Below are 24615 nucleotides of genomic sequence, written 5' to 3' on the forward strand. Positions count from 1 at the left end.
TGAAGAGAAGAAATAGAGAAGCAGACGAGAAGCAGGGATTTCAGTAGAACGCTATAATCAGGTGTCCATATCAGATACATTTCAGTAGAAACTTCAGCATTCTTAACCTAAGGTCAGTATCAATCAAAATAATTGCTATATATCGTAGAAGAAATTACTTTCAACAAATAATAATCCTTAGCCTAGAACTCGGTAGAAATGAAAACTACGAGTGTTTCACCTTTGGAACTCAAAATGGCATGTCATTCTCAGTAGAAACATACAACCAGGACTAGACTGAAAAGCTACAATAATATAGGGACTGAATTGAAGTGTTAGAACCGCACAGGGACTGAAACAAAACTCAGCCCTCATCACCAAACCCTAAGTACATAAACTAACTAAACCAGCAACCTCCTTCCACGCACAATCTCTTCTCTCTCTCTCAGTTCATCCTATCATCATTGTCTCTTTTTTAAAAATAATTAAATTAAATTAAATTAAACAGACAAATGGCAGAGGCACTTGTATCGCCAATTTTGGAGCAGTTAAGCGCGGTCGTTGCTCAACAGGTAATTACTTGTATACAATTTGCAATGATCTAATTAACCCTTACATGAATAAGAAATATAAATATGAAGTCTCTTTTTCTTCCTTTATTAGAAAAATAAAATAAAATATCAAATCCTCAGATCTAGATTTGGATTTTATTAAAGAAATTCTTTTTATTGTTTTATTATTTTTCATATTTCTGGAAATAATCTAAAACAAATATTCTTAGAAGGAAAATGGAGTTGTCGATCCTCTCATTAAACTGAACTACTAAGGGTAAAATAATCAATTAGATGTTAAAATAATAAGTTCCATAATCTTATTTATAATGGATTTATTTCCAAATAGATTTTACGAATACCAACAAATACAGATCCTTTTATTCTCTATATTTCCAAGCTTATGTTCCATATAGGTTTGACGTCGAACACTTTAAGATTCATTTTCTTCCTTCTTGTATTGTAGCAGATTGCAGACAGAGATATCATCATGATGATGATAAAAAAATATATTATTATTTTTAATATATTGGTTTTTAATAAATATTTTATATATAAATTATTAATATAGCCAAACCATTTCACAGTACGTGTCAACTACTGCGAAAAAAAAATTAATAAAAATTATCCAATCTATTAATTACCAAAAATTAAAGTTAAAAACTTGTAGTGAAATCATGGAAATGTTTCCTCTGCTTGAACTTCCTTATCTTTTCCACATTAATAGGTACGAGAAGAGGTGAGCCTAGTAGGGGATGTGAAGAAACAAGTCGACAAGCTGAAAAGCAATCTCCTTTCTATCCAATCTGTCCTTGAAGATGCAGATAGAAAACAAGTGAAGGATAAGGCTGTAAGGGATTGGGTAGACAAGCTCAAAGATGTATGTTATGATATGGATGACGTGCTAGATGAATGGAGCACTGCAATTCTTAGATGGAAAATGGAGGAAGCTGAAGAAAATATTCGCAGCCGACAGAAGATGCGATGCGTGGTTCAACGTCGCGACATTGCCCTTAAGATCAATGAAGTATGTGAAAAAGTGGATGGCATTGCCAAAGAGAGAGCTTTGTATGGCTTTGATCTGTACAGAGCCACCGATGAACTACAACGACCAAGAAGTACCTCCTTAGTTGATGAATCCAGCGTGATTGGTCGAGATGCTGAAAAGAAAACTGTTGTAAGCAAGTTGCTGGCCGAAAGTAGTCAAGAAGCACGGGGCGCGGATGTCATCTCTCTAGTAGGGCTGAGCGGGATTGGAAAAACAACTCTCGCCCAACTAGCTTTTAATGATTATGAGGTTAGGGCTCATTTTGATATATGGATATGGGTGTGTGTTTCAGACCTATTTGATGAGGTTATAATAGCCAAAGCTATCCTTGAGCAGCTTGAAGGGAGACCAACGAATGTGGTTGGATTGCAATCCCTTTTGCAAGGGGTTTCTGAATCCATTAAGGGAAAGAGGTTCCTTCTTGTCCTTGATGATGTCTGGACAGAAAATCATGGACAATGGGAACAACTGAAACCATCTCTCACAGGGTGTGCACGAGGAAGCAGAATTCTAGTGACCACTCGTAAGGACGCTGTGGCAACGATGATGGGAACTAGCCACCGGATCAACATTGAGGAATTGTCGGATGAGATATGCAGGTCAATATTCAATCATGTGGCATTCCAGGAAAGAAGCAAAGATGAGCGCGAAAGATTGACAGATATCGGCGATAAAATTGCAAACAAGTGCAAGGGCTTGCCTCTAGCTGCCAAGGTTTTAGGAGGTCTAATGCAGTCTAAAATAACAAGAGAAGAGTGGGAACGTGTTTTATCTAGCGAACTGTGGAGGCTAGATGAGGTTGATAGGGATCAGGTTGAAAGACGAATATTTATACCTTTGCTTTTGAGTTACTACGATTTACCTTCTGTGGTAAGACAATGTTTCTTGTACTGTGCCATGCTTCCAAAAGACTACGAGATGCGCAAAGATGAATTGGTGAAGATGTGGATGGCTCAAGGTTACCTCAAGGAGACTTCAGGTGGAGATATGGAGCTTGTAGGAGAGCAGTACTTTCAAGTCTTAGCAGGGAGCTCTTTCTTCCGAGATTTTGAGACGGATAAATTTGAAGGAATGAAATTCGAGATGCATGATATAGTGCATGATTTTGCCCAATATATGACAAAAAATGAATGTCTAACAGTGGATGCCAGTAAACTTGGAGAAGCAACAATGGAGACTTCAATTGAAAGGGTTCGTCATTTAAGTATGATGTTATCAGAGGAGACCTCTTTTCCGGTGTCTATTCGCAAAGCAAAAGGTCTTCGCAGCCTCTTGATCGACGCTAGAGACCCTTCTCTTGGAGCTGCACTACCTGATTTATTCAAGCAGTTGACATGCATCAGGTCATTGAATTTGGCAAGGTCTTCAATCAAAGAAATACCAAACGAGGTAGGGGAATTGATGCATTTGAGACACCTCAATTTGGCATCTTGTATGGTGTTGGAGTCCCTGCCAGAAACCATGTGTGATTTATGCAATCTGCAATCCCTAGACGTTACTCGGTGCAGGTCTCTCAAGCAATTACCTAAGGCGATTGGAAAACTTATCAAATTGAGGCATCTCCAGATTTATGGTTCAGGCGTGGCCTTCATACCAAAGGGAATAGAGAGGATAACATGTCTTCGAACATTAGATTGGTTCACTGTGTGTGGTGGTGGTGAGAATGAAAGTAAAGCAGCTAATCTAAGAGAATTAAAAAACTTAAATCACATTGGAGGGAGTCTTAAGATATGGAATCTACAAGATGCGAGTGACGCTGCAGAAGCACAACTCAAGAATAAGAAGCGCCTGCTTTGTTTGGAAATGAATTTCTACTACAACCAGGAGAACGGCATTTTAATTGAAGCTTTACAGCCTCCGTCAGGCTTGGAATATCTAACCATATGTTGGTACAGAGGGTTGGAATTGCCAAATTGGATGATGACATTAACCAGATTACAGGTGCTTACACTCCGTTATTGTGAAAACGTGGAGGTCTTGCCTCCGTTGGGGAGATTGCCCAACCTCGAAAGCCTGGAATTGAGGTCGTTGAAGCTGAGAAGGTTGGATGCTGGATTTTTAGGTATAGAAAAAGATGAGAATGCCAGTATTAATGAAGGAGAAATTGCAAGGGTCACTGCTTTCCCCAAGTTAAAAAAACTTGAGATTTGGAATCTCAAAGAAGTAGAAGAGTGGGATGGAATTGAAAGGAGATCAGTGGGAGAAGAAGATGCCAACACAACTTCAATATCCATTATGCCACAACTTCGACAGTTGACAATTCGTAATTGCCCGTTGTTGAGAGCACTACCAGACTATGTTTTGGCAGCGCCTCTACAGGAATTACACATAAGGAGTTGCCCCAATCTAAGGGAACGTTACGGGAAGGAGGAGATGGGTGAAGATTGGCAAAAGATTTCTCACATCCCAAACATTCGTTTTGATGATTAGGTGAGAAAGGCATAACTCTTTAGAACCTGCTTTGAGGGTATTAATTATTTGCTTTGGTGTTTGCTAAGGTTGAGTGTAAATTAATATGTATGCCTTGCTTACATGGAGGATTTCATTCAATGTTACCTCTTTACTGTAATTGGATTTTATAAAAATTTAGTTCTTTAAAAATATTTTTGTAGTTTAAAAAATATAATAAATTAAAAAATTTATATACATGTAATCAAATAAATAAATAAATATTTATGTTAATAAATAAATAAAAATTTATTAATAATACTTAAAAACAAAACCGGTTCAAAGCCTTCATTCAGCACAATGTAAAGAGGACCAACCTGCCATCATAAATGCCCAAAATACTCCGTTGTAAAAGCCCTCGTAAGAAAACACCTTCTTCTCCAACAAGAAAAGCAAAGTTCAAACCCCAAGTAAAAATATCCCTGTCTTTCTCTCCCACACGCTCGCATCCTCAGTTTTTCCTCTCTGCGTCTTCAAGCAATAAACCATGGGTGATAGCCAGTACTCCTTTTCTCTCACTACTTTTAGTCCTACCGGAAAGCTAGTACAGATTGAGCACGCATTGACTGCCGTTGGATCAGGCCAAACTTCTCTTGGAATCAAAGGTTGTTGCAATTTAAGCTCCCTCTCTCTCTTTGTTTTCTCATTTTCTTGTCATTTTCGAATGTACCATGTTGTTGATGGGTGCTTAGATAGTATGTTGTTGATTTTATTATTTTTTTGGTGTTGTAGCGGCAAACGGTGTTGTTATTGCAACTGAGAAGAAATTGCCATCTATTTTAGTCGATGAATCTTCTGTAAGTAAACGTTTATTATTTTTTTATTGGTTTTGTTATATTCTTTGGTTGAAATTCAAGAAACCCTTTTGTTTTTTTGCGTTTTTTATTGTGTTTTCTTTAGTGACATCGGCTGGTAGAAATCTGTTCAAATTCGGTGTAAATTTGTAATTTTTGTTAGTAATTTGAGCTTAGTGATTTGGGTTCTTGCCAATGAGGCGTTACTATACTAGTCAATGACTCTAAGATTGGGACTTTGAATGTTGGAGTGTGTAGATTTATATCCTCATTAATCCCACACTGTATAAAAAGGCGGAGTTGGTTATTTTAAATCGTGTTGAGGTGGAGATGGTTTGATTTTGGAGCCAGTTGATTGGTCTATTATTCTAATTTGCAAGATGGTATATAACTTGAGTTGGTTGTTGATGGTATTTAATTGCTTGTTGTTTCAGGTTCAGAAAATATAGAATCTTACACCCAATATTGGAGTTGTCTACAGGTTTGTTTCTGCCTGCTTCTCAGTAATTAGGAAGTTCCATTTTTTTAGCTTGTGTTTTTCTGGCCTTAACTATTGCTAAAATATCTGTCATGAATGATTGTAGCTGGCGGGTGTGTAGATTCAAAGCTCTCTTTATGTTTGGTGGGAAATTGTATAGTTTCTGCTGTTGTTATAGTGTCCTGATAAGTGTGAAATTTGACCCGGGGTGGTAAATTGAGATAGAAGCATGCCTGCTTATAATCTGAACTTCAGTGGAACTCCTTGTAGGTCAATGTTCTTAATTGGTCTGGTTAGGGACTTGACTTTAACACGCTGTACATGTACCCTGTTTCTGTTTTGGCTGAAAAAAAGAGGGGGACATATATGTAGTTCCTTAGAAAAATAAAAATAAGGTATTCCTCTGTACTTGGGTTTGAAATAAGACATCTTGGCAATTTGGTTGCTCAATGAGCCACTTCTTACTAACTTGTGCAACTTATTACCTATGTCAAAATGGGTTGCTTTGCTGTACTTTTCTCTTAACAGTGCTGAATCACATGTATTTTGTTGCAGTGGAATGGGTCCTGACTTTCGAGTTTAAAGTAGGAAGCAAGCAGAGCAATATCATAGACTGTACAAGGTATCCATCTTCAAGATTTTCTTTATTATTTTGCTTCACGTTTGTTCTTCAGCTTTTCTTTTCATGTCACTGATAAGTGATAAGGTTGCTAAATTTTCTCGGCTTATCTTATGAATGGGATATGTGCATCCTTTTGATGCCTCTAAACAAACTCATGTATACAATTCGTCTAATGCTTGATAACCTGGTTAAGATAATATATCTGGAAAGTAGGTATTGAGGTTGTCTATATTACAAGACTTCTTCTTAGTTGTCTTATTCCCAATAATGCCATTCTGACCCCCAAAACAGCTTAATTTTGCTTGAAATCCAAGAGTTAAATATCCAATTACTATTTTTTATCAATTCATTGTCATCTTTTGTTAATCGTGAAGGTTGTGACTTGTGAATTTTTATGATTGTAGGAACCAATTCCTGTCACACAACTTGTGAGGGAAACTGCTGCTGTCATGCAATAGTTTACTCAATCTGGGTACTGGAACATCTTTTATACATTCAAAGTGTTTCAGTGGTTTTAGTTGATTTCCTTTGTAATTTAGATCTGAATTTTAATTTCCAAAGTTCATAACCTTAGCCCTTATTCGAATAAGCCAACAACTCTCTCCCTATGTTCCTGCATCAGCATGTCAACTCTTCATGCTCTTATTCTTGAAGTTTGAAAATACTCATCCTTTGTTTTTCCTCGCAGAGGTGTAAGGCCTTTTGTAGTATCTTTGCTAGTCGCTGGTTTTGATGGACAAAGGTCCACAGCTGTACCAGGTGTCTTTGCTAGTCACATATTTTATTTTTTTTAAAAAGAAAAGAAGTGAGAAAAAAAGAATTGAATGGACAGAAACGTGGTAAATATTTTGGTTTTTTGTCCACATATCTTCATTTGATTTGAACAACTTTTGTTTTCCCTAACTTAATATGTGCTCTGTTGATACACTGATGATATGGAGCTTGATGATGCTGTACACACCGCTATCTTGACACTAAAATAGGGGTACATCACTTTAAAATTTCCTCCACTTTTTATTTTTGAATTTGAGCAGTGGTGTTTTTTACAAGGTTCGGTATATAAAAAGTAGAAGAAAAATTCATTAGGTTTAATATGCTTGCACCATGCACTTGCACCCGGTTCATTACATAATTGATTGATATACTTGTAAATTCAGCCATTTAGGTATTGCGATTTTCTGCCACACATACTGAGTATCGTAGGTAAAATGAATTCTAGGTAACAGTAGTCTAGTTGGGGTCTTCAGCCTTGAGAACTTAAATTGGCTCTCAACACTTTAGTTAGTAGTTCAGGAGATTAAATTATGTGAGATACTGTTTAAGTGAAAATGAATGAAAGTTTCTCAACCCAGTGTCAATCAAAATGTACATGCAGGTGCTTAAAGGTTCCTTTTCTTTCCTCTTAGTGATTTTAAGTTGTTAATTTGTTGAGCCTTGCTTCTATAATCAGAATGATGGTGGATTAGTGAGCATAATCTTAGTATTTGTAAAGTGGTCAAAGAGAGATATAAATGAGCATTTAAAGTTTCTTACAAGTTCTGAGTGCTTCCCTTGTACCCTTACAAGATTGTTTGTGTTTGCAGATTTGAAGGGCAGATTTCTGGGAAAAACATTGAAATTGGGATAATTGGTGCTGACAAGCAATTCAGGCATGCTCTTTCTTGACCTTTTCCCTTATTAAACTTGGTAATAGTGTCACGTAATTTCAAGCTTAGGATGAGTTCCAGAAGTAACTTGCAGGATGCACATTTTTGTTAACACAGTTCATAACTAGATAAAATCTGATATCTAAAATCTTTTGGATCTCACCAATTTCATATATGGCCTTCCACTTGTGGTTTCAGTTTTGAAGTTCTGATTTTCATGCACTCTTGCTCTAGTTTCAGTCTGACAATTTACACATGAGACTCGTGTTCAAAATGGCCAATCCACTCTTTCTTTACTGCAGGGTACTAACTCCAGCCGAAATTGATGATTATTTGGCTGAAGTGGAATAGACATTGTATTTTTTGGCTAAGGTGGAGTTCTTCCCTGCACTGACACCAATCGAGATACTTGTGTTACTTTCCTCTGGGATTGCTTGAATCAGTAGCTTTTAGCCGAAGTTTCCATTAATTCCATGTTTGTAGAACTGTGATGTGGAAATGTTACAAGACTTCTCTCCAATCTTAGATGGCTTCTAAAGTTTTGCATCAATATGATTTCCTATATGATACGTTTGATAGAGTGCAGAAAATTGGTCTTTTCAATTATATTTATCTCCTCTCAATGCTTGACCTGTAATATGGCCGCTCTTATTTATTTCCAATGGAGCTCTGAAGAGTGAAAGAGAGGGGCTTATTTATTTCCAATGGAGCTCTGAAGAGTGAAAGACGGGCCATGGAATATGGATATCGAATTTATGCTTACTTTATTTTTGGGTCCTTGTACTTAGCTCAATTTTCCAGTTTACACTCTATTTCTTCAATCTCGTCAATTTGATCGAAGACATAAAAGTTATAGCTGATTTTTACACAAAAGTTGTAAAAATGGAAATGCACAACGTAACCCTGTTTATATTTAGAGAATGGGCAGTGATTGTTTTTTGAAATGTATTTTTATTCAGAAATATATTAATATGATATTTTTTAATTATTTTCAAAAAATTATTTTAATATTAATAATCTGAAAATATAAAAACAAATTAATTTTTTAAAAAAATTTCAAAAAAATCACCGCAACCTTAATAAGCCTTTTAACCCATTTTAACAGCAGTTTTTAGCTTTTTAGCATGGAAACTGCTGCTAGTAACGTCGAATTGCAACTCAATTGGCTCTTCATAGCTTCGTCTTTGCAACAAGTCTCATGCTAGAGTTTTTGCTGTTAAATTATACTAATAATAATGACAATAATTTGTCCATTGTGTTTAAACAAGCTAACCTTTGATCTTATTTTTTTTAATGAAACATAATCTTTTTTAGAATTGATAATTCGTTAAGTTCGTTATCAGTTACCGTCTCAATATAGAATCCCATGCAACCTCAAAGACACCACGAGGCTACAAGAATGCTATTGTTTGACTCCTTAAGTTCGTTAGAGATATTTTGAGGCTTTTGTCCCTTAGTAAACAGAAAAAATAAGAAGCTACTTTTGTCTGGCAGTGCTGGTCTTCACCCACGTAGTCCATTATCCAAGAAAACACTCTTCACATATCTTCTTGCTTGCTGAATGTTTACAGATACCCAAACTCCTCTTTTATGCTTTCATGTAAGTCGTATCCTTCCTTCCTTCCTCTCTTTCCTAATGCAATGCCACTGCTATTGCTGTTCATGCTGCCTTGTTATTTTCTGTATTTATTAACTTCAATTATGGTGGTTCTTTCTCCTCTTGCTGGATAATATTGCTTTTTCAAGGAATTTCTTGTTCTGGGAAATGGGTTTCAGTGGAATTGCTAAGTATCAACGTTCACTTGACAGAGGATGTCTAAATTGTTTTGTGTTCTTGTTAGTTAAAACATTTTAGTATTTTGTTGGCTCTCATATATATTGAACGAGCAATCATCATTATCTAAAGAGTCTTACTGTGACTTCAGAAGTTATAAGATGATGGACCAGTTTTAGCTGTCAGAGTGCTATGCTTATCGTTGTTGAACTCTAACCAGTCTTCAACAGTTGTGGCCTTGTTTATCTTGCAAATTTTGATTTTTGTTGTTTAATCAGATAGTTTAGACTAATATTTGATTCTGTAATGAAAATACAACCTATACTCACAGTAGTTAAGAATTATTGCGGAAGAAAGGGAGAAGATATTTGGTTTAGAAAGGGAAAGTTGACAACTTTTCTTCTTCTTTTTTAACTAGGTTTTCTGGTTTGCATTTCATGTGTTTCCTATTGTGATTAAAAGTAGTTTTAGTGTCTCTCTTTGTCCAATTATTTTGAAGTGTAAAGCATCCTTTCTATGGATTTTATTTGGTTGCTTCCTATGTGTAATGACTTTAAATTAAGAGGTGTGTATTTTGTTGCTGGCAATTGTGTGTTTACTTGATTAGTGTTTGCAGGTTGCTTGTTAGATGCACACTGAATCATATTTTTATAGAATCAAGAATCCGGAATGGTCATTTCAGACGCAGAGAAAAGAATTCCAGTAGTGGAGATGTTAAAAAGTGGAAAAGCGACAGGGTCTATATCGACAAACATGGCAAATGGCGAATCTTTGATCACAAAAAGTTGTCCAGGAAACGATGTAATACGGAGTAATTCACTTTGTGCTCATACATATAACTCCTCAAGCAAATATGGCTTTAATTATTAAGTCATCTATTTTACCTAGGTGGCTCTTTGAGGGGACAAGGATGGAAATATGGATCTGGATTTGTTGATGGAATTTTCCCGGTGCTAAGTCCTGTTGCTCATCAGATTCTGAACTTTGTGCGGAAAGAAGTGGATCCGAATAATGTTTGGGCTGCTCTTGATACTCTTCCTGTCACTCACGAGACTTGGGATGATCTTATTAATGTAGCCGTCCAACTTCGTTTGAATAAACAATGGGATCCGATTGCATTGGTGAGTAAATCGTGCCTTATTTCTTTCATAGTGTAAGGTGGTAGGCGATGGATTAAACCACCTTGCACTCACATATTTTTGTGGCAGGATGTTTGCACAGTATTTTTCTCTTCAACCATTAAGACTGAATCCTCGATTGTTCAAATCTCCTTTAAGTAGTTGGTGCTGCAGTTGGTGTTTGGAATTCTCATATACCAGCATTTTCCTACAACTAAATGAAACAAATCTTTACTGTCTCTATTTATTATATAGACATTTTTGATATCGTTTGTTCTTAATTCTTAATAATCTTGTTGGGTGTAACTCTAAAATTTCCAGATATGTCAATGGATATTGTACAAGAGCTCCTTCCAGACAGATGTCATGTGCTACAATTTACTAATAGATGCTTATGGGCAAAAATCTTTGTACAAGAAGGCAGAAGAAACATATGTTGATCTTCTTCAAGCCAGGTGTATCCCTACTGAAGACACTTATGCCCTTCTTATAAAGGCTTACTGTGCATGTGGATTGTTAGAAAAAGCTGAAGCTGCCTTTGTCGATATGCGAAAGTATAGCCTTCCTCCAAGTATGTGTTTACCAATTCATTTCTTCTTAGCTTTTAGGGAAATTGTATTTTCAAGAAGTTATTGGACTACATCAACCATTTCTCACAAAACAAAAATTTCCTCGACTTGTAAGATTCTTTGCCTCAAAAATTGATTTTTTGTGGGGTTAAATTCGTTTTAAATTTTGAAACCTTGCTCAATAATTGCACAGAGCTGTATTTCTTTTTTCTTTTCGGGGGTGAAGTATACTAAATGTAGGAAGAGAGAAGATTGGTTCATGGCCTGCATATTTCTTGTTGCTACTATAATAGTAGTGATTACTACTCCTTATCTACATCACCATGCTTAGAGAATGGTTGATTAAACCAAGAGGGACCCCCTTGCTAATTTAGCTACACCGGAACTGGATTAGGCTAGAGGCTCCTGGATGACAAACTTGCTTCTGTAGCTTTCCTTTTTGAGATTGCGTGGGTTATTTCTCTTCTTTTTGTGGTGGTGAAATACAGGGCATTAGTTCTGCTTTTGTGTTTCGTTCTCTTATTTACACTTCTCAGATTTTCGTTTTTCAAGCTGTTCTGTTGATACACTTGCATGCACATTCAATGAGTGAAAAGTGAGCTTATACTCTAATTTTGGCCAGGTGCAATTGTATACAATGCTTATATTGATGGGTTAACGAAGGCTGGAAACCCTCAAAGAGCAATTGAGATCTATCTGCGAATGAAAAATGACGGCTGCCAGCCCTCTACTGACACCTATACACTGTTGATCAACCTTCATGGGAAGGTAAGCTCAGTGGTATTTGGTTCTGAATTATTCTGCAAATCTGATCTTCTTGAAATGCCACTGGTCCCAGTAGAAAATTATGCGTAAAGTCTACGAAACAACTTGAAATATATGCATTTAATTTCAAACAATTATCAGACTAAATTCAAAGATATGGTTATTAATTCTGATAACCCTGGACAACAGTGGTGTTTAGGATCCTTAAAAACTCATTTTGCTAATCTTTTTCCTGTACACAGGCAAGTCAATCTTACATGGCCTTGAAGTTGTTTAACGAAATGAGAAGTCAAAAATGCAGACCAGATATCTGCACATACACAGCTCTGGTGAACGCGTTTGCTAGAGAGGGACTCTGTGAGAAGGCAGAAGAAATATTTGAGCAGATGCAAGAAGATAAGCTTGAGCCTGATGTGTATACTTACAATGCGCTCATGGAAGCTTACAGGTTAGTATCATAGAATGATATGGTTTTCCAATAATCTTTCAAAGAAAATAAAAAAAGAATACTGGAGGTGCTGCTTCTTGCTTCCAAGAGAGATTCCCAATAGAACTGATGATATTTAACTATCTTGTCCTGACAGTCGTGCAGGTTTTCCTTACGGGGCTGCAGAAATATTTTCACTCATGCGGCACATGGGCTGTGAGCCGGATAGAGCTTCATATAACATCATGGTAGATGCGTATGGGAGAGCTGGCCTTCATGAGGGTAAGATGCTTGAACCAAATAGTATCAATGTACTTTATTAAGTGAGAATTGGAAAAAGATTAAGCTCCAGAGAATTTGGGAACAGTTTGAGCATGTAATGGTTTAAAAACGTTCGGATCTACTACGAACTTGAAGGGATCTATATTGCAACATTTGGATTATATTTTGGAACAGTGTTCAATTTTATTCTGGAGATCTGCCATAATCTTTCTAAGATTTCCTAGGAAACAAGATAAAGTTGTATGAGATATTATCAGGCTATCAGCATTTCATCCATTTGCGACACCTTTCCTTGCTTAGAAGAAATTCCTCTTGTTTTTCGTACATGCTCCTTGAATGAAGTTTTGGCTTAATGATTTGGCTGCTCCTTCATGTTTTTTAGATGCTCAAGCGGTATTCAATGAGATGCAGCGACTAGGAATAACCCCTACAATGAAATCACACATGCTACTTCTCTGTGCCTACTCAAGAGCAAGAAATGTGGATAAATGCGAAGAAATTGTTAACCAGATGAGCGAATCTGGGCTTGAACCAGACACGTTTGTCCTCAACAGCATGATGCACTTGTATGCCCGGCTTGGCCAATTTGAAAAGATGGAGGAAGTTCTAACTGCAATGGAAAAGGGACCTTATGGAGCTGATATCAGTACATACAACATCTTAATCAACATATATGGACGAGCAGGATTTGTCGAGAGAATGGAAGGTATTTTCCAATCACTTCCAACCAAAAATCTGAAACCTGATGTTGTGACTTGGACTTCAAGATTAGGAGCCTACTCTAGAAAGAAACTATACGCAAGATGCTTGGAAATCTTTGAAGAAATGATCGATGCTGGATGTCACCCTGATGGAGGAACTGCCAAAGTACTTCTATCAGCATGCTCAAGCGACGATCAAATTGAACAGGTTACCACTGTAATCAGAACAATGCATAAGGGCATGGAGGCTGCTCTTCCTGCATGATTAATGTTCCTTGATCGGGTCTATAGAACTCAAAAGATAAGGATTTCAGTTATTAGGATGGAATTTAATAATTAATGTGATTCATATTTATATTATATCAAACCTCCGAACTCTTGTATTAGCATGGAATACTATTATAGAAAATGAATTTTTTACAAAAATAAAAAAGCACCATTCCATGATAAGTATTTGGATGAAATTGACTATAATCAGCTGTTATTGAAAATAATTGTTTTATCAATGTCCACACATAAGAAGACTATTCAAAAAATAAATAGTTTCACTTTATTGATTTCTTTTTTAAAATTTGATGAAATATTTGCAATATGTTCTTCTTTTTTTATTACCAAATAATATATTATGAAAATGAAGTGAATGCATGTGCATTAGTTATTTATAAGAAAAAAAAAATATTTAAACCCTTTAAGTACCATAAGTTACACTTCAACAAATCTGTTTTTACACGAAGTTATTAAACTTGATTTTGTTTATAATATATGGATGACAGACTAACTTGATTTACTTGAGTTGATATAAAATGATATTGTTTTAATTTTTTTTTAAATACCAAATTAGATATTTAATTTTCATTTGAGTCCATCAGATTTAACTAAATGAATTTTTATATGATTTAATGTAAAACTTAGCCTAAATAAAGTCTTATATTAACAAATTACATAATTGACTTGTACAATTAGATTTGATAACAATGATCTTACATATACCTTTAAATTATTTTATTTCATTAAAAAATAAGTAGTTATTTTTTTGGTTATTATATTAAAAAAAAAACAGAGAAAAACTTGACTCAATGGAAAAGAAACCTCATGCAGCTAAACATTGATAAAAATACAATGATCTGCACTTCATAATTGGTAGATTATTTTGTAAAGAAACTATAACAAACCTCAAATTAGTTCCAAAGCTATAATTCATTTCCCATTTGGGATTTTAAGGAATTTTGTTCCAATTAAGTTTTCAAAGGCTCAATAATTCTAATAGATGAACAAAAAACTTTAGGCTCCTCAGGACAAAGGAGTTCCTCTTATCTATTAACAAAATGTTAATAAATATCAATTTTTAAATAAATAATCAAAGACATTAAATATTATGTTTCTTTTTTGCTTCTCTTTTTTCAAAGTTTCTTTATTTTTTTAATCATGAAAATCTATTTTTTGTACTAATTATTTAATGATATCCACAAATAACAGGATAATTACATCCATGTATTGATCAACATATATTGAGTTAGAGAAACTCCAATTACCTTGTATAATAAGAGAATTTCATTATCATTAGATATTTTTAATGCAATACTTTCTTGTTCATGTGAAAAGTGAAATTCATAATAATAATATTTATAATATTATATGATTATTTAATAATCTCTCTTATTAAACATTGTATTCTTAAAAATTAAAATAGAAAAGTTTGTTTTAACATGAATGGGGTTTTTTTTCTTTTTTTAATTTATGATAAAAGGCAAAAAGAATTCAAGGAGAGGATTTTCCATGAATATGTAAAATATTTAATTGGATTGAAATCGTATCATAGAGCATCTTAGACACTTTCTATGAGAAATATGTAAAGGTGCCCATCAAAACATTTTCCAAGAAAAATTAATGCAGTAATTATTTTTATTGTTGTTGTTGTTATTATTATTATTATTATTATTATTATTATTATTATTATTATTATTATTATTCTTTTATGCTCGTATACACGATTAGGAAGTTTTAACAAAGAAAACCAAAAAAGGCAAAACAAGAGTTGCCAATTCTTTTTAAACTGAAATATTAAGGGTAAAATAATCAATAAAAAGTTGAAAAGGATTAGTGAGTGAGTATTTGGTGTGAATTCATTTACTTGCACCACCTCACCAAGGCCTGGACAAATAGCCACTCCAAGGATCCATGTTGTTTATTCAATGCGCTTAATCTTTTGTGTGTGTGTGTGTATAGTGTTTTAAGGGCCTCTGATTATTTATATTTTTCAACGGAAGTGTCTCTAATTTTAATTTTTCTATTTTATTTCTTGTACTTCCATTACTTTTTTTATATATTTAATCGTTGTTTTTATTTTTTAATTGATGGTTGTATCTATATTTTTCACCATTAGATGTCTATGTTTTAAAGTTATTAATGACATGTATGATTAATGAGAATGTATCATCCTTGTTATGGAATTCATCATTCATAAAATCTAAGATAAAAGAAAACCAAAATTTAAAAATACAAGAAAAGCAGAAAATACATTATTATTTTTTCATCATAAAACAATGACTTCGTGTGTATAGTAAGCAGCGGAGTTAGGAATTGTAGTTTGGGAATGCCAAATTGGATAATATATTTTAGAGGGAGGGCCAAAATTTTAAATTTTCTATTTTAAAAGATAAAAATCTAATTTATTGAAGAAGAAAAAAACCTTGCAGGACCCTGCCCCTGCCAGCCCCTGTAAATCCTCCATGTTCATGTGGCCCTTGAACAGTGTTGGTGGTGCGTGGAATATCACTCTATGGCCAAGGCACAATCAACGGTGGCCCCTCTTACAACGACACGGACGGCGAAAACGATCGCTTGCATGTCCAAAATTTCACCTCTTGGGATATTTGTATTGATCGCTCCATTACCAAAATAGCCTCTCCATTTCTTCATGAGAGCACCGCACACAAATCCAGTCTTGAAAATAGCATGCCGTGGATAAAATAGAGGGAAGGTATTTAGTAATTTGGAGTGGTGATAGAAACAAAAATTGTTGAGAGGGAGAGGGAAGAGTGGATTAAGCGATAAGGGGATTGGCGTCTACATGTCCCTGTCCGATCTTCGAGCCCCATGTGAAGCAGAGGCCATTCTCGACGTTTTCCTTCTGTTGGCTATTTTCTCTGAGTGCCAACAATCGAGTCTCGACTGAATCGTCGATCTCTTCTTACACGTTGGAAGGGTAGACAATTCAATGTACTAAACATGAGAATTTCAACAATGTTGCTTGCTTTCAGATCTTCTACATCAAAACCTTGTTTATACAGGGGACATGAACGCTAGCTATTATTTTTTTAAAAAACATTTTTCAAAATCTCAACCTAATACCGCAAAAGGCCACCATCTGTATCTAGATATACACTAGTTATTTAACATGCAACTCGCACCGGGTTGCATAATTATTATTTGCAATCACCATCCTAGTGAAGATCAAGCAACTGTTTTCTGCAATTCACAACAAGAAATTTAGCACCAAATATTATCATTAATGGTAGGCCTCACTACTATAAAGTTGGAGCATAACCAAACGATTGAGTTGCTGTGGCTGTTTCAAACGCAGAAGCTACCACATAAACAATCGGACAAAATAGCAGACTTAGAAGCTAAACCGTTCATCTAAAAGAGATGATACCCATCGATTTTGTGGATTAAATCCAAATAAATTTATCAAAACCCAACACAAAAATCTTCAATAATAAATATGATTTCTGCTAGTGAAAGGCAAGCCCCTTGGTGCCTGTGCTTTCTAAATGCCATCACAGCCCCATTCAAAGAACTTCCAGACAGAGGATTCTTCAGACCAATAGATTTACTAACGGAAGACAATAAATTCAAACTGTGATATCAGATTCAATATAGATACCTCCATATTTGCATAATCCAACATAAAAGGGACAGCTTTTATGTTTTGGCAGCGCCTCTACAGGAATTATACATAAGTGGTTGCCGCATTCTAAGGAAAAGTTACGGGAAGGAGGAGATGGGTGAAGGTTGGCAAAAGATTTCTCACATCCCAAACATTTATTTTCATGATATATTATTATAGGTGAGAAAGACAGAACTCTTTAATTAGAACCGGCAGGAGCATGTAAATTCTTCTACCAGTGTTAATTCTTAACGGTGTAATATTTTACTATATTTTAACAAATCCATTTTAATTAATTATGCAAGTCATAGCTAGGTCACTGGGATTTTTGTCATTCAGAAAATGGAATGCTCATTTTAACATCTACCATTCATTGGGTTGTTTTGGTTATGACACGTTTGCTTTTGGTCTGTGTTTGACAGCTTGGGCTTAGAAGATACTGAAGAGCTACTTCACTGTGGGTTCCGATTTACTTTGTGCATTTGAAGATTTTCCCTTGATATTTTTGGAATCAAATCGAAGGGCATTCTGGTATAATCAGATGGAGGATTTCATTCAGTGTTGTATTAAGCACCGTTTGTTATTCACACATTAATTTAGTGGATTAAATCATAATAAAGTTATCCAAACCTAACGCGAAAACTTTTCACCAATAGATATGATCTCTACAAATGCCATCACAGCCCCTTTCAAGTTCAAGGACTCTCCAGACCAAACTTGTTATTAAGTGAAGACCAAGAATTCAAGATAGATTGCAGTACCTGAACATAGATTCTAGACATAATAACAATTTGAAATGGTGCGGCTGAACCACTACATTGCATGGTAGAGGATATTAACTAGGACTTGTGTATTTAGTATCGTACACCTTATGCCATAAGAATTCCGAAGTAAAATGTGCTTGGACTAGGATGAGTTCTCTCCTTAAAAGAATTGTGCACCCCAATTCACATAGAAGTGTGTGATCGACCTCATAAGAATCATTGATTCTTGCATCCCAACTCACATGCAAATGGAAACCTCTGTGGCCCTCGAGTTGATAGGCTCTTCCCTGTGATTTGATTTTTGAGAGTGGCTAATTGCTCACCTATGAGTGGTGTCCAAGAATATATCTGCGATATAAACATGGTTTCCAGTTCAAGAGCCATCATCAAAATTACAAGATTTTTATTGCCAAATTGTCTTCAACCAAATAAAAGTTTGATTAAATTGAATTGAATGGCACCAGATATTCAATGGATCAACTAAATAAAAGATACTGTTTATAGGACCAAATTTAATATATATCAAAATTAAACGGATTTTTTTTGGTAATTAAGGTAAGAAATTCAAAAAATATAATAAAGAAATGAATTAATAGGGTTTGACCTGGTTAAAACATCTTTACTCGAGTAAAACTTATTTAAATATTGCTGGTTTTTTTTTTGGAAAAATCAATTTCAGTAAAAAATAATGTCAAGGTACTGTTTATAAAACCAAATTTAATATATCTCAAAATTAAGTAGATATTTTTTGGTAATTAAGATAAGAACTTCAAAAAACATAATAAAGAAAAGAATTAATATGATTTGACCTGGTTAAAACATCTTGGTAGACTCAAGTAAAACTTGTTTAAATATTATTAGTTTTCTTTTTGGAAAAATTAATATCTGTCAAAACGATGTTTTTTAACTTTTTTTTATAAAAAAATTAGATTAACCTCGATTAACCTTTTCATAATAGACTTAATTCTTGACCCGGGATGTTGACCCTCAAGTAAGGTTTAAAAACTTTGTCGTTGATGGTATATAACTTGCAAGATGGTATAGAACTTGAGTTGGTTGTTGATGGAATTTAATTGCTTGTTGTTTCAGGTTTAGAAAATACAGAATCTGACACCCAATATTATATGCATGCTTTGGTGTTTTTGAGTTTGAGACTATGTTAAATAACTTGTAAGCCTTGTATACATGGTGGATTTGATTCAATGTTGTTTTAAAACCATATATTTTATATACCCTTTTTCTGTAAATGGATTGAAATCATTTGTAATCTATTTTTGAATTGGATTTTATTTCCTACTTACATTTATTCTATCAAATGCAGCTGTGACTTTCTTTCTTGCATTCTCTCTGTTTTTTTTTTTTTTTAATAAAAAACACCACTTTGTGTCCCATAACCAGAAACAACTAAATCAAAATCATTATTGTTGGATTTGTCAAAATACAAACATAATTCATGAAAAATAAACTAAAGATGTCATGCTTGTGAGCTTGAAAATTGGACCATCAATGGAGGCAATGGAGAAAAAAACTGGAGCTGCTGGAATTGGTGGAGGCTGCAACGGCACACGGTGGAACAATGGTGACACACGCCGGCGCATGAAGTTCATACGCCACAGCCTTAACAGTGTATTGGTTAGTTAAATCATATAGTCATTGCACACTCAGAAATCTTCTGGTATTTAATTCAACCTAATAACAATGGTGAGAGAGGCAACACCAAAACAGTGGTAGCCTGGGATTACGCCTCTAGCAAGTAGCAAGAGATACAGCTTTGCTGCAAAAAGGAAGAGAATTAATTTGGTCTGAGACCTCGAAACATTGCGACTCCAGTAACATAACAAAGGGAACCAGTCCACCGCAGGCTTCCGTCATTACATGTTCAAAAATCTCAGAAATAATATCATTCATCGGGTACAGAAAAGAACATTATGACCGGTAAGGTAATTATAATTAATTAGAGATGTAAGGACTCTGAAATTAAGGTGAGTTTTTTGGTAATAAAGGTAAGAACTTCAAAAAAAATATAATAAAGAAAAGAATTAATATGGTTTGACCTGGTTAAAATATCCTGATAGACTCAAGTAAAACTTGTTTAAATATTGATAGTTTTGTTTTTGAAAAAAACAATTTCGGTCAAAACAATATTATTTTAATTTTTTTATTAAAAAAATTAGATTAATCTAGATTAACCCTCTCATAGTAAGACCTAATTCTCGACCTGAGATGTTGAACCTCAAGTTACTAGTTTGAATCTCACAAACCTTAAAGTCAGTAGAAACTTACATAATTTTTAGATTAATGAATAAAATGAATTTAAATTAAATCATACATATTTTTTTTAAGAAAAACAAATGTATCATATACTATATTTACATTTCACCATAAAAATCCACAAAATCAAATATACAAATATACAATGAATAAAAAAAAAAAAACAGAGGCCCATAAATGAATTCAAAAACATTCATAATGTTTTTTGAAATTTTTTGATATTCAAAAAAAATTATTTAGCTAAATATTAAAATAAAAAATAATAAAAATAAAGGGATAAGGCTTATATGCACTATTAGCCCAAAATAAATTGGGCCGGCTGGCTAAAATTATTTTCTCATTACTTCAGGTTTACTGCCAGCTAAAATTACAAGGTGCGCTGATCTTCCTTTACCACAGCCCTACAAAAACTAATAAAAAAATGTGGAGACACTAAAATACAAGCTTCACTAGTAAAAAAACACTACAAGTTGCAAGAACTCCACCTGCAACGAGAAACCCCAAGTATATAAACTTCCATTCACAATCAGCCGCCTCCTTCCCTTCACCCTCTCTTTCTCTCTGTCTTCCTATCATCACTGCTTCTCTCTCTCCAATCAGAGCTAAACAGACGATGGCTGAGGCACTTCTATCTCCGATCTTGGAGCACTTAACCACGATCGTTGCTCAACAGGTATTTTTCTGCCATCTGCAATAACCTGATTTACCTAGCAAAGATAAGAAATATATATAAAGTTCAAGCCTTTTTTCTTCCTCTCATAAAAGAATACTTTTAACTTGAAAAAATAAAAATAATATTTTAAATCCTCAAGTATATATTTCGATTTTATTAAAGACTTCTTTTTCTAGTTTTATTATTTTTCATATTTCTAAAAATAACCTAAAGAAAATATATCATTCCAAGTATAAGAAAACCAAAAAAAGACAAAACAAGAGCTGCCAATTCTCTTTAAACTGAACTATTAAAGGTAAAATAATCAATAAAAAGTTCAAAGGATTAGCGAGTGAGTATTTGGTGTGAATTAAAACTATATAGTTATCACACAATCTTATTATCATGCCTTTATTTCTAAATTGACTTCACAAATATATACATGCAGATCCTTTTATTCACTTGCCTTTATACATCCATATATCTATAGTTTAATGTAAAATGAAAACCAGATTTTATGTCGGTTCAAAGGAGAAATATTACTTCTCTCGTGAGAATATTGAACTCTTTCCATGCCTATATTAATTATATATAAATTATTAATATAGTAAATCCATTTCACAATAAAATATATTAATACAAAATAGAAATGTTTCCTATGCTTGAACTTCCTTGTCTGTTCTACAATAATAGGTACTGGAAGAGGTAAACCTAGTAGGGGGTGTGAAATTGTCTTGAAATCACAGAAATGTTTCCCATGCTTAGCGTTTCTTTTCCTTTGTACACTAATAGGTACAAGAAGAGGTGAACCTAGTAGTGGGTGTGAAGAAACAATGTGACAAGCTGAAAAGCAATCTCCTTGCTATCCAATCTGTCCTTGAAGATGCAGATAGAAAACAAGTGAAGGATAAGGCTGTAAGAGATTGGGTAGACAAGCTCAAAGATGCATGTTATGATATGGATGACGTGCTAGATGAATGGAGCACTGCAATTCTTAGATGGAAAATGGAGGAAGCTGAAGAAAATACTCGCAGCCTACAGAAGATACGATGTTCCTTCCTGAGATCTCCTCGCTTTTGTCTCAATCAAGTGGTTCGACGTCGCGACATTGCCTTTAAGATCAAAGAAGTATGTGAAAAAGTGGATGACATTGCCAAAGAGAGAGTTATGTATGGCTTTGATCTGTACAGAGCCACTGATGAACTACAACGACTAACAAGTACCGCCTTTGTTGATGAATCAAGCGTGATTGGTCGAGATGTTGAAAAGAAAACTATTGTAAGCAAGTTGGTGGGTGAAAGTAGTTAGGAAGCACGAGACGTTGATGTCATCACTCTAGTAGGGCTGGGCGGAATTGGAAAAACAACTCTCGCCCAACTAGCTTATAAGGATGCTGAGGTAACGGCTCATTTTGAGAAAAAGATATGGGTCTGTGTTTCAGAACCATTTGATGAGGTTAGAATAGCAAAAGCTATCCTTGAGCAGCTTGAAGGGAGTACACCGAATTTGATTGAATTGCAATCCCTTTTGCAAATGGTTTCTGAATCCATTAAGGGAAAGAGGTTGCTTCTTGTCCTTGATGATGTATGGACAGACAATCATAGGCAATGGGAACAACTGAAACCATCTTTCACAGGCTGTGCACGAGGAAGCAAAATTCTAGTGACCACTCGTAAGGGCACTGTGGCAACGATTATGGGAACTGACCACCAGATCAATGTTGAGAAATTGTCTGATGAGATATGCATGTCAATAATCAATCATGTGGCATTCCAGGAAAGAAGCAAAGATGAGCGTGAAAGATTGACAGATATCGGTGATAAAATTGCTAACAAGTGCAAGGGCTTGCCGCTAGCTGCCAAGGTATTAGGAGGTCTAATGCAGTTTAAAAGAACAAGAGAAGAGTGGGAACGTGTTTTATCTACCGAACTGTGGGGGCTAGATGAGGTTGAAAGAGGAATATTTCTATCTTTGCTTTTGAGTTACTACGATTTACCTTCTGTGGTAAGACGATGTTTCTTGTATTGTGCCATGTTTCCAAAAGACTACGAGATGCGCAAATATGAATTGGTGAAGATGTGGATAGCTCAAGGAGACTTCAGGTGGAGATATGGAGGCTATTGGAGAGCAGTACTTTCAAGTCTTAGCAGCGCGTTCTTTCTTCCAAGATTTTAAGACGTATGGTCAAGAAGATATTAGATTCAAGATGCATGATATAGTGCATGATTTTGCCCAATATATGACAAAAAATGAATGTCTAACAGTGGATGCCAGTAAACTTGGAGAAGCAACAATGGAGACTTCAATTGAAAGGGTTCGTCATTTAAGCATGATGCTGCCCAACGAGACCTCTTTTCCCGTGTCCATTCACAAAGCAAAAGGTCTTCGCAGCCTCTTGATCGACACTAGAGACGCTTGGCTTGGAGCTGCACTACCTGATGTATTCAAGCAGTTGAGATGCATCAGATCATTGAATTTGTCAATGTCTCCAATCAAAGAAATACCAAACGAGGTAGGGAAATTGATACATTTGAGACACCTCAATTTGGTAGCCTGTAGAGAGTTGGAGTCCCTGCCAGAAACCATGTGTGATTTATGCAATCTGCAATCCCTAGACGTTGCTTGGTGTGATTCTCTCAAGGAATTGCCTTTTGCGATTGGAAAACTTATCAAATTGAGGCATCTCCGGATTTCTGGTTCAGGTGTGGCCTTCATACCAAAGGGAATAGAGAGGATAACAGGTCTGCGAACATTGGATGGGTTTACTGTTTGTGGTGGTGGTGCGAATGAAAGTAAAGCAGCTAATCTAAGAGAATTAAAAAACTTAAATCGCATCGGGAGTCTTGTTATATGGAATCTACGAGGAGGTGAAGAAGATGCGAGTGACGCTGCAGAAGCACAACTCAAGAATAAGAATCGCCTGCTTTGTTTGCAATTGGATTTCAACTTAAACCGGGAGAACAACATTTTAATTGAAGTTTTACAGCCTCCGTCATACTTGGAAAATCTAACCATAACCAGGTACGGAGGGTTGGATTTGCCAAATTGGATGATGACGTTAACCAGATTACAGGTGCTTACACTCGGTCTTTGTACAAACGTGGAGGTCTTGCCTCCGTTGGGAAGATTGCCCAACCTTGAAAGCCTGGTATTGAGGTCGATGAAGGTGAGAAGGTTGGATGCTGGATTTTTAGGTATAGAAAAAGCTGAGAATGCCAGTATTAATGAAGGAGAAATTGCAAGGGTCACTGCTTTCCCCAAATTAAAAAAACTTTTGATTATGGATCTCAAAGAAGTAGAAGAGTGGGAAGGAAATGAAAGGAGAGTGGGAGAAGAAGATGCCAACACAACTCCAATAATATCTATTATGCCACAACTTCGAGAGTTGATGATTGTTAATTGCCCGTTGTTGAGAGCACTACCAGACTATGTTTTGGCAGCGCCTCTACAGGAATTAATCATAAGAAGGTGCCCCATTCTAACGAATCGTTACGGGGAGGAGAAGAGGGGTGAAGTTTGGCAAAAGATTTCTCACATTATTTTTTCGCTTTAAGTGTATTAATTATTTCGCTTTAAGTGTTTGTTTTTGCTGGAATTGTTGTGGTTGCGGTTGGAAAAAAGTGATTTTTGAAAAAAGTGCTTTTTCTGTGGTTTGTGTATATAATTTGAGTGTTTGGTTAAAGTTGTGGTTTGACTTTATTGTGGTTAAAAAGATGTTTGGTTAAATTGTGGTTGTGGTTGCTTTTGGAACTAAAATGACTAAAAAGGACATAAATAAAATAAGTTTTTTTGTTAAGAGGAAATAAAATATTGTTTGCACATAAATACCGGCTAAAT

The 24615-nt window shown here is 35.1% G+C and overlaps 5 protein-coding genes across 6 annotated transcripts; all 5 read left to right on the top strand.

The window, feature by feature from the left end:
• Window positions 1-394: 394 nt before the first annotated feature.
• LOC140954166 (putative disease resistance protein RGA3) lies at window positions 395-4181 on the top strand. The gene is made up of 2 exons (XM_073403716.1): window positions 395-551; window positions 1258-4181. The coding sequence occupies exons 1-2, from the start codon at window positions 492-494 to the stop codon at window positions 4006-4008; spliced, it is 2811 nt and encodes a 936-aa protein (XP_073259817.1). The 5' UTR covers window positions 395-491; the 3' UTR covers window positions 4009-4181.
• Window positions 4182-4489: 308 nt separating this feature from the next.
• Window positions 4490-8172, top strand: LOC118060641 (proteasome subunit alpha type-2-A). Its single transcript, XM_073403718.1, is given in 10 exon segments — window positions 4490-4631; window positions 4759-4823; window positions 5255-5301; window positions 5854-5920; window positions 6325-6392; window positions 6609-6654; window positions 6656-6679; window positions 6862-6905; window positions 7504-7569; window positions 7869-8172. Coding segments are annotated over 8 exon segments (477 nt in total). The 5' UTR covers window positions 4490-4513; the 3' UTR covers window positions 6904-6905; window positions 7504-7569; window positions 7869-8172.
• A 134-nt stretch (window positions 8173-8306) lies between these two features.
• LOC118060645 (uncharacterized) lies at window positions 8307-13628 on the top strand. Of its 2 annotated transcripts, none has more exons than XM_035073902.2 (8): window positions 8307-9166; window positions 9957-10151; window positions 10229-10461; window positions 10780-11029; window positions 11650-11795; window positions 12035-12240; window positions 12377-12501; window positions 12884-13628. In XM_035073902.2, exons 2-8 carry the CDS (start codon window positions 10010-10012, stop codon window positions 13465-13467), a joined length of 1686 nt encoding a protein of 561 aa, XP_034929793.1. In that variant the 5' UTR covers window positions 8307-9166; window positions 9957-10009; the 3' UTR covers window positions 13468-13628. The 2 variants fall into 2 exon arrangements, with proteins under 2 accessions (XP_034929793.1, XP_034929790.1); XM_035073899.2 differs by having other exon boundaries at window positions 9957-10141; window positions 12884-13627.
• A 6996-nt stretch (window positions 13629-20624) lies between these two features.
• LOC118060647 (putative disease resistance protein RGA4) lies at window positions 20625-23744 on the top strand. Its single transcript, XM_035073905.2, has 2 exons — window positions 20625-20799; window positions 21571-23744. Exons 1-2 carry the CDS (start codon window positions 20740-20742, stop codon window positions 22084-22086), a joined length of 576 nt encoding a protein of 191 aa, XP_034929796.1. The 5' UTR covers window positions 20625-20739; the 3' UTR covers window positions 22087-23744.
• On the top strand, window positions 22312-24331 carry LOC140954327 (putative disease resistance protein RGA1). The gene is made up of 2 exons (XM_073403526.1): window positions 22312-22782; window positions 22865-24331. The coding sequence occupies exons 1-2, from the start codon at window positions 22312-22314 to the stop codon at window positions 24329-24331; spliced, it is 1938 nt and encodes a 645-aa protein (XP_073259627.1).
• The last annotated feature ends 284 nt before the right edge of the window (window positions 24332-24615 follow it).

The sequence above is a fragment of the Populus alba genome, chromosome 12 (genome assembly GCF_005239225.2).
Source record: "Populus alba chromosome 12, ASM523922v2, whole genome shotgun sequence".
NCBI classification, from domain to species: domain Eukaryota; kingdom Viridiplantae; phylum Streptophyta; class Magnoliopsida; order Malpighiales; family Salicaceae; genus Populus; species Populus alba.

Bases quoted from the DNA above. Each gene is read 5' to 3' on its own strand.
- LOC118060645 (XM_035073899.2), top strand. The intron at 10,142-10,228 runs GTAATACGGAGT...TATTTTACCTAG, and splicing joins AAAGTTGTCCAGGAAACGAT to GTGGCTCTTTGAGGGGACAA. The intron at 10,462-10,779 runs GTGAGTAAATCG...TAAAATTTCCAG, and splicing joins AATGGGATCCGATTGCATTG to ATATGTCAATGGATATTGTA.
- LOC118060647 (XM_035073905.2), top strand. From the start codon at position 20,740: ATGGCTGAGGCACTTCTATCTCCGATCTTGGAGCACTTAACCACGATC. The intron at 20,800-21,570 runs GTATTTTTCTGC...GTACACTAATAG, and splicing joins CCACGATCGTTGCTCAACAG to GTACAAGAAGAGGTGAACCT.
- LOC140954327 (XM_073403526.1), top strand. From the start codon at position 22,312: ATGGTTTCTGAATCCATTAAGGGAAAGAGGTTGCTTCTTGTCCTTGAT. The intron at 22,783-22,864 runs GTAAGACGATGT...AGATGTGGATAG, and splicing joins ACTACGATTTACCTTCTGTG to CTCAAGGAGACTTCAGGTGG.
- LOC140954166 (XM_073403716.1), top strand. From the start codon at position 492: ATGGCAGAGGCACTTGTATCGCCAATTTTGGAGCAGTTAAGCGCGGTC. The intron at 552-1,257 runs GTAATTACTTGT...CCACATTAATAG, and splicing joins GCGCGGTCGTTGCTCAACAG to GTACGAGAAGAGGTGAGCCT.